We start from the raw sequence: 8,700 nt of genomic DNA, 5'->3' as shown, positions 1-8,700 counted from the left end.
CCACTTGAGTATCATTTACTTTGCTGAAGGAAGTCCAAGCTTGGTTCTGCTACGTGTTAGCTCTGACTCCCTCCACTTTCTTGGAGTTGAGGCACTAACCCTGCGTGTTTCAGGATCACTATTTATGGTGGCCCCAAAGTGGTAGGGTGAGGTGTGGGTTCTACCACCCTCCGAACCAGCCTGGGAGGGAAATGGCACAGCTCGGCTCCATTATTTACTTTAATTAGATATAAAATCAGCACCACTTGAAGGGTCCAAGGGCAGATTAACCATCGGTCCTGACCTGATTTGTCACTGTTTATTGCAAACGTGGACTGGCCGCACAGCGAGAGCTTTGCTTTGTCAATAAATCCCGGACACAATGGACTGCAGGAAAGGGAAAATGATCCGAGGAGCCTGGGCGGACGGGGGAGACGGCTTCCGCTCTCCTACGGCAGCCAATTGCCTGGATCAGGCCTACGATGTTTAATTCACAAATGTGCAATCTTTAGCTCCTTTTACGTGTCCCCGGGCAGTCTCGTAGACACCACCTGAAGTATATTAGAGCCTGGCTGATTATGGGTCTGCTCCAAAGCCCTCTGAAGTCAGTGGGAGTCTTTCCCCTGACTTCACCATGTTTGGGGCAGGCCCTGGATGAATATCCCTCAGGTTAGACAGTTTAATCATCCATTCAGCAGTACACAAAGCAGATCACATACACTTTTAGCCTGCATTGTATGGTGTTATGAAATGAGAAGATTATTTGATATGATTCAGAGATAGCTCAGGTATAAGGTAAAAAAAAATAACACCTTTGATGTTTTACATTACACTTCAGTTATTCCTTGAGGGGCAAATTCTCGTCACCTTACCCAGGTGAATATTGCGCTCGGCAATTTGGTCAAAAACATTCCATCAACCTCCTTTTTAATAGAAGGGGCGGGGGGGGGGGGGGGGGGCAATTCAGCTTGATGGAGATTTCTGCCAAAAAGAAGGAAAAAGAAAAGGTAAATCTGTATTTATCTTCTTTCAACAATCAGAGAAAAAAAAATAATTGGGAATAAAAATCTGTTTTGGAGGGATTTTCTAACAGGACAATAAAACTAGTCTTTTTTTTTTTTTGCCAAAGCCTAAGGAGAAACAACAATTTCCCAAAATTGCAGTCTCATCTGGCACAGCTATTTCTAGCTGAGGCATCAGCCATCCATATACCATCAAACAGGTCTGATTCTCATCTTGCCTCTCTTGGGTCAAGCTACAAAATGAGGCTTTGTCCCTCTTACTGTATGTGCTATCAGAATGAGACCGACAGGACCACCTCCATGGACGAGCAGGACAGGATTCAGGTACGTCGCATTCAAAGTCAGGTGAGATCTGCAGGGCTGGTGGCCCTACCTCAAGAAGTCTGATGAAGATTTTCCATTGCTAGAAATACAGTGAGGGCAAGGGCAGGATATCCATAGAGTAGTTTCCTTGAACACTACTACTTCTTTTGAACTATTCCTAAAGATTTCAGAGAAAAATCACCCTCAATCAGCGTAACAAAGGCAATAAAACCTTCTGTACAGGCACAATGTACTGTGGCCAGCTTTCACGGACTTGGTGAATGACAGCGCAAATCAAAAGCCTCCTCCTTCAGAGGAGATGCAAACCACGGTCCATGACCAGTGGCAGTAATTGAAGCGCTATTTCCAAAAGAGTTGGCGGGCGATGAAACCCAGTGCGGATGGCTGCGTTCTGGCTCTTGAATCCCCTCCCACCGCCCCGCCATATACTCGGTGTTGCTGGGGGTGGGGGGTTTAACTTTGCTGGCACAAGAGTTTCCTTTGTTGATGGGAGCTGGGTCTCCTTTAGGGGACTGGGCTGATCCAGCTGTACCGGCAAAGCCTTTGTAATGTGGAGTAGCTCAAGTGCAGACCTGCAGTGGGTACCTGCCTGAACCTTTGCTGGCATGCCGTTAAGGCCAGCGCTGAGCAAAGTTAAACGACCCCGTGCTGGAGAAGTGCCACACGTAGGAGCCAGCAAGCATCTGTGTTACTGATCCAACGCGTCTCTTGAAATGCCTTTGGACTGTACTTCTTTTCAAGCAGGGACTGCCTTTTTCAGTAGTTGTGTGTGCTGGAAGAGCCACAGTCCCTGGCTGGGAGTGTCGGAGCGTACAGGCAGCGCAGGGCAGAGGTGTGCTTGCAGTTGTGCTTGCAGTCATCAGCACGACCATGGTTTCACATTGAGTACCACTGCGCTGCATCAGTCTTGCCCAGTTGACGCGGCATCTTTCTAGATGCCTAGAAAGAGTGGAGAAACCAAGCAAAGATAAGACTTCCTGCAATGCTTAGCTGTAGCGTCCAGCAGCCGAGATCTGTGGGCTCCCAACTAACCCCCATGGGATCACTGCTCCCTCAAAGCCAGAAGAAGTCATTTTACAGGGTGATTCCTATGGCTGCCAGAGCAGAGAGGATGGAGGCCTGAAGTTTGAGCCTCTCTCCAAGGGAAGGACATTTCTCCACTGACTTCCCTGGAGCAGGCTATGCCCTGGGCTGCTGGGCTGTCAGCTGACCCAGGCTGGGAAGAGGCTCATTGTCATGGAGAACTGCCCATCCCAGGCATGGCCTTGGCATTTAGAGGGGAGTGGGGACTCTCAGGGTGGGACCAGCAGGCTAATTGCCTTTGTCTTCCCCCTCCTTCAATGGGGGAATCACAGTAAATCCCCAAAGCCCATGACAATAGCCCTGCTGCTTTTAAGTGCCTTTCATTAAACTCAATCCTCTTGCCCTCCCTCTCCCAAGATTTGATAAAAGAAGAGTCTCTTTTAATGACAAAAGGAAACCTAAAAGGCTGCCATTAGCTCATTCACTTGGCTCCTCTCTGCAGACTAGGTGTCTATTTGCTGAAATCTACTCTCAAGTGTCCCTTGGGCAGGTTGCTTTATCATGAGCACACCAGCCTTTGGGGTGGTGTGTCCGCAGGAGAGGCCACAGCCCCTGGTTCCAGCTAAGGGCTCACTTTCCCTGGAGGGAGCAGGATTTGGTGCTAATGGCAGGAAAGGTGCAGAACTGGGGACAGTTAGATCTGCCAAAACCTCCCTAGAGCCCACCACCATCCCTCAGGAGCGGGCCTGGAGCACTGTGGTGGGTGAATCCTTCCCTGGCTCTGCTCTGGCAGGTTCTGGCTATGGCACCACCCAACCAACGTGGCACGAGAAGGTCTGTTGAGCCGTGGGATATTTGCTGAGGACATACTGCCAGAGGCAGACCACACAGCCACACAAATTTGCCACTGATTCGGGATCCTCAGGAGCAAACGTTTATGGGTACTGTCTGCAGAAACATAGAGCTGATGGAAGTGACAGAGGGGAAATCCTGAAACAAATCTGGGTGGAAGAACATGAGCTGTACACATGCAAGTGTCCCACATTGGCCCACTGCTTGCTAAGGTCTGACAACAGGCTGGTGGAGCAGGGAAGGGGGGCAATGGTCACTTAGATACGTGAGTAAGCAGTTCCTGGCTTACTTAAGGACTGGCTTTAAATCTTTTGAAGGTGTTGGGAATCCCTCCACTGCTTTTAGATCAAACTCAGCAGTCCAAAATCCAAATAAAACTATTCCACACCCCGTGCGATTGAACTCGAGCCGGACAAGACTGACCACCTTGTCTTTTTGCTAGTGGCAGTCTGCCCTCTCCCTCCCATTATCACTACCACTGCATCACCTAAGACGCAATTAAAAATCAAGACATGGAGGAATTACCCCTAAAGCCAGGAAGATGGTATCTGTGCTGGGAAGGGGTGAGCGAGAGGGGGATGAGGCAGGAGTTGCCACCCGCCCATTGGTCTCAGCTATTGCACAAATGGCGGTTGGCCGGTGCTGGGGAAAGTACTTGGTCCCGATCCCAAGCACATGGAAGTCATCTGACGTTTCATCACGGCTTCATTATATATTGGATCAGGCCAGTGGTTCGTCTTGCATCACTACCCTGTACATTATGCAGGTAGCCAGTGAAGAGGCGCTGCATCACACTGCCAACAACTTTGCTTTCTGAATAGCCTGCAGGGATGGCCTTACGTCACGGCAGATGCATGTATGTTAAATAGCTGCAATTTCATGCTTAACTTCATTATTGATGCTACATTCCTCATGAAGACATTTTTATTTATGCTCTACCCGCACACAGCACCCAACAAACAGCTTATGCAAACGGCAAGAATTGGGAGTTGATTGTTTTGCATAATGGCTGCTCTAGGATGGATTCTCCTTTCCCAACAGCATGAATCAGGAAGGATCCTCAGGAGTGCCTGTTTACAGCAGATGCCCGCTAGCCGACTGGTCCGACTCCTCAACCAGGCTGCCATTTTAAGCAGGTGCAATCCTATTTGAAAAACCCATTTGCAAAACGGATTGAGCCAACAGTCAAGCTCAGACTTCGTACCTCCGGCTAGCTAGCACCACGCTGGAACCATCCCCTGCTTCTTTTACTTTTGTGAGCTTTTATTTTTTTTTTTACTAAACCAGGCTGAAAATTCAGACCTGAAAAAACCAGGCTGAAAATTCGGACAGCTGTAATTCAGACCATTGACAAAAACAAACAAACAAAAAAGCCCAGAGTGCTCACTCTGCACAGTGAGACTATGAGAGGCTGCAAATCAGCTCAGATGCGTCTCCTTTGGGCCCAGAGCAGGTTTTTTTCTGTCTTACTGCGCAGATGAAATTGTTCATAAATCTTTGCACCTTTTATCCCAAACCAAGTGAAAGCAAAACCTGTCTCCCACAGAGTTTTAAAATACCTCAAACATACTGAGGAACAACCAGGCAAAAATCTAACAATTGTTAACATTTTATTCCCAACAGCTGTTCAGCCTGAAAAGTTTCATTAATACACTAACGAACAAAAACAAAACCAACAAAAAATTCAAAACAAATAAAACAACAAAAAAGAAGGGGAAACGAAGTAAAATAAACTTTAACAAAGTTTAAAACACATTATAAATAAGTACAGCTCCAGAGCATAATTTACAAATATAAAACCACATAGAAACATATGTACAGAAGAGTTACATTACATACAAATATGTATAAAAATACCCCAGTGTTTATTCTCGTGCTAAAGCTGCATGGCTAGAGTTATCTTTGGTACTAGGCTCAGGGAAAAAGATTGTTTTACAAGACAAGGCCCTGGCTGTACAATATGCCATACACTGGAAGACCAGAGCAAACCTCCGTGGGTTTCAAGGAGGTTTTGCGTGGGTGTTTACCCAGAGTATCTCCCCCGTGCATTGCATATTGCAGGATCAGGGCAGAAAGCAAGGGCTTACAGAGGCAATTGCTGGCAGAAGAGTTTTTTAATACATTGTACAAGGCACTTCATAAGAAATCTCTTCATTTTTTTTCTCCTGTTCTCTTCTAAGACCCACTGGATGTCAACACTTGGCTCTTGCTGATATCGCTTTATGGTTATAGTTTTTAAACTTCTTATTCTACATTCAGGATTAGAAACCTCTGAAAACATTAATTCAGTTCGCTTTCGTCTGCAGAATTTAGATGGCAAGCCATCTAAACCACCTAACGTTTTCCAGGATGGGGAAAAGACTTTGCATCTGCCTTCTGCTGGTGTTTAGGGGGTGTTCTTATTTTGAAAGATGAGAAGATCTGTCTTCCTGGAAGAACTCCTGGGAAGCGTCCACATTGAAATGCTGTTTGCAAAAGCATACGGTCCTCTGTGCTGCCAAACACCTGCAACTCCCATTCCCTTTGCAGCGCTCGCCAGCCCACTGCCCCAGCATCCTACACCTCCGTTCCATCCCGGGTGTAGATGAGGCTGTTAACCGTGAAGTTGTAGTAGTGGTTGTACTGGGCTCCCTGGCTGCTGCTGCTGGGATGGAAGGAGCTGTAGTAGGCAGGGGAAGGTCCCGCAACCCTCTGCAGCTGGTCTGGTGAAGGCACCTCCTGAGAAGAGCTGCTGGAAGGGGTGAAAGTGCCACTGCTCAGCTGTCCAGCAGAGAAGTTCCTGTGATGCAGGTCACTGCCGAGACCCCCCGTCAGCCGGCTGCCTCCACTGCTCAGGGAGCTCATGCCGCTGAAGAAGGTGCTGAGGCAGCTAGGCGTGGATGAAATGATACCGGAGGGAGAGGAGCTTTTTGGATGGTCCCTGGCAGAAGGCGAGGGGTCCAGCTCTGGGGGTGGGCTGTTTCCACACGGTTTGCCTGCGGTTGCGATGGGTCGTTCTTCCTCGGCCTTCAGGCCCCCAAGAGAGGAGGCCGCAGATGCGGTCGCGGGGGCGTTGGGCTCAGAGCGCCGCTTTCGTTTGCGACGGAAGTTCCCATTGTCAAACATCTTCTCACAGTTGGGATCTAAGGTCCAGTAGTTTCCCTTCCCTGGTGGAAAACAGGAGAAACAAGAGACAAAGTCAAATTCTGTGACAGCAAGCCCCACTGCAGACAGATAAGCAACATGCATGCCTTGTCCGATCGGCACAGCACCCACACCTCTCCTACACCTGTTCCTCCTCTGACTGTTGGCCAGTACAAGGATCCAAAACCTGGCTCCAGGACATCATCACACCCACTCCTCCAATGCCCAAGTGAACCTTAAGGCCACACGAACCTTAAGGAGAACCTCCCCACCACACAGAATAAACCTCCCTGGAGGATCTGCACCTCTACCTCAGACCTGGCCAAAGGAAACGCGAAGCAGGGCTCCCCTTGCTCTGGCTGCCTCACAGCAAACAGGGGCACTTACTTAGCGTGAGGGGGCTGTGGTGGCACTCGCTATCCCCACACACCTCTTGCCCATGCCCGGGCCTGATGGGAGCAGTGACCCTACAACGTCCCCCCAGAGGCCCCAGACCGGCACGTCCCCTCCCTGCCGGGCCGGACCGGCACCGTCCCGGCGCGCCTCCGCCTTCCGCCCACTGCCGGGCACCGGCTGTGCCCCGGGGCCGGGCCGGCGAGCGGCGGGCAGGGAGGGGAGCCGTGAATCACAGCCGAAGGAGCCAGGCCTTGCACAACCGGCACTCCCAGCCTCAGCCCACCCGGCCAGCTCGGGGAGGGGATGAGGGCTGGGGCCAGTCGCCCCTTGCCCAGACCTCCCGCGGGGGCCAGCGCCGGGCCCGAGGGGGCGAAGCGGGGGCCGCTCCCCTCACAGCGCCCGGCTTGAGGGGAGAAGGGAGCCCGGTCTCCTCACACCACCGGCCCCGAGGGACCAAGGGAGCCCGGTCTCCTCACAGCACCTTCTCCGAGGGACCAAGGGAGCCCGGTCTCCTCACAGAGACTTGCTGGCGGGGACAAGGGAGCCCGGTCTCCTCACAGCACCCGCCCCGAGGGACCCAGGGAGCCCGGTCTCCTCACAGCGACTTGCTGGCGGGGACAAGGGAGCCCGGTCTCCTCACAGCACCCGCCCCGAGGGGACAAGCGAGCCCGGACTCCTCACAACGCCCGGCTAGAGGGGACAAGGGACCCGCCGGACAAGGGGACCGCCTGTCGCCCGCTCTCCTCACAGGGGCGCGCCCGCCGCTCCCCCCCGCCGCCCACCCTCCCGCCCGGCGCGGCCGCCTCACCGGGGTCGTCCTCGTCGCGGGGCACCTTGCGGAAGCAGTCGTTGAGGCTGAGGTTGTGGCGGATGCTGTTCTGCCATCCCGCCTTGCTGCGCTTGTAGAAGGGGAAGTTCTCGGCCACGTACTGGTAGATGTGGCTGAGGGTGAGCTTCCTTTCGGGCGCGCTCTGGATGGCCATGGCGATCAGCGCCGAGTAGGAGTAGGGCGGCCGCACCAACTTCAGCAGCTCCTCCTGGCTGGCCAGGCTCAGCCAGCTCAGCTCCGCGCCGCCCGCCGACGGCGAGCCGGGCGCCGAGGGCGAGCCCACCAGCTGCCCGCCCCGCGAGCAGCCGTACGAGGCCGGCGGCAGGAAGGGCGCGGCGGCCGCGGCGGCGGCGGCGGCGGAGCCGGGCGGGCCCTGCAGGTAGGGCGCGGGGCTGTTCATGCCCCACAGGTAGCCGGCGTTGGCGGGCGCCCCGTAGTCCCCCAGCGCGTACCCGCCCGCCCGCTGCCCCGAGGAGGCGGCGGCGGCCGCGGCGGCTGCGGCGGCCGCGGCGGCGGCGGCAGCGGCGCCGGGCGGGTGGAGGCTGGGCTGGGGGTAGACGCTGAAGTTCTCGCTGCAGTACACCGCCATGTCGGGGGCTTCCTGAGCGCTGCGGGGCTGCGGGGGCGCGGGGGCGGCCGCCGGCGCCGAGGCTCTGGGCTGCGCCTGCTGCAACTCACCGGCGCTCATAATCCCTGGGCCATGCAGGGCGGCCGGCGCTCCCCCCCGCTCCCGTCCTCTCCCGCGGACAGCCCCCCCCCCCGCGGCCCCGGTGGCCCCAGACCAAAAAATCCCGGGGGGCTGCGGCGCGGGGCCCTTATAGGCGCTGCCGTGCGCCCGGCCTCCCCGCCCGCGGCCGGGGCTGGGCGGGCGGCGGCGGCGCGCAGGGAGCAGCCAGTAGCGCGGCTCCGCGCCGGGGAGGGAGGCGGAGGGGGGCAAGGCCGGGCCCCAAAAGCGGCGATGGGGGAGGGACCGGCGGGGGGAGCTGCGGGAGGTGCCGGGGGTTTGGCTCCCGGCAGCGCGGGGGCAGCATCCCCCAGCCTGCCCCCCTCCCCCGGCTGTGTGTGTGTGTGTGTGTGTCCCGTCCCGTCCCGTCCCGTCCCGTCCCGGGGGTCTCTCCGCGCTGCCCCGGCGCTGCCCGGCCGCCCCCTCCC

The 8,700-nt window shown here is 54.9% G+C and overlaps 1 protein-coding gene across 1 annotated transcript; it reads right to left on the bottom strand.

Moving 5' to 3' along the window:
* Positions 1–4,824: 4,824 nt before the first annotated feature.
* FOXI3 (forkhead box I3) lies at positions 4,825–8,389 on the bottom strand. The gene is made up of 2 exons (XM_075499147.1): positions 7,528–8,389; positions 4,825–6,346 (listed from the first exon to the last, which is right to left on the bottom strand). The coding sequence occupies exons 1-2, from the start codon at positions 8,234–8,236 to the stop codon at positions 5,757–5,759; spliced, it is 1,299 nt and encodes a 432-aa protein (XP_075355262.1). The 5' UTR covers positions 8,237–8,389; the 3' UTR covers positions 4,825–5,756.
* Positions 8,390–8,700: the final 311 nt, after the last annotated feature.

The sequence above is a fragment of the Mycteria americana genome, chromosome 4, assembly GCF_035582795.1.
Source record: "Mycteria americana isolate JAX WOST 10 ecotype Jacksonville Zoo and Gardens chromosome 4, USCA_MyAme_1.0, whole genome shotgun sequence".
NCBI classification, from domain to species: domain Eukaryota; kingdom Metazoa; phylum Chordata; class Aves; order Ciconiiformes; family Ciconiidae; genus Mycteria; species Mycteria americana.
The sequence above is the reverse complement of the archived record's forward strand: the minus strand, read 5'-3'. Positions and strand labels throughout refer to the sequence as shown.

Coding starts and splice junctions, on each gene's coding strand:
- FOXI3 (XM_075499147.1), bottom strand. CDS start 8,236: ATGAGCGCCGGTGAGTTGCAGCAGGCGCAGCCCAGAGCCTCGGCGCCG. Junction 6,347..7,527: donor CCGCGACGAGGACGACCCCG/GTGAGGCGGCCG, acceptor GTTTTCCACCAG/GGAAGGGAAACTACTGGACC.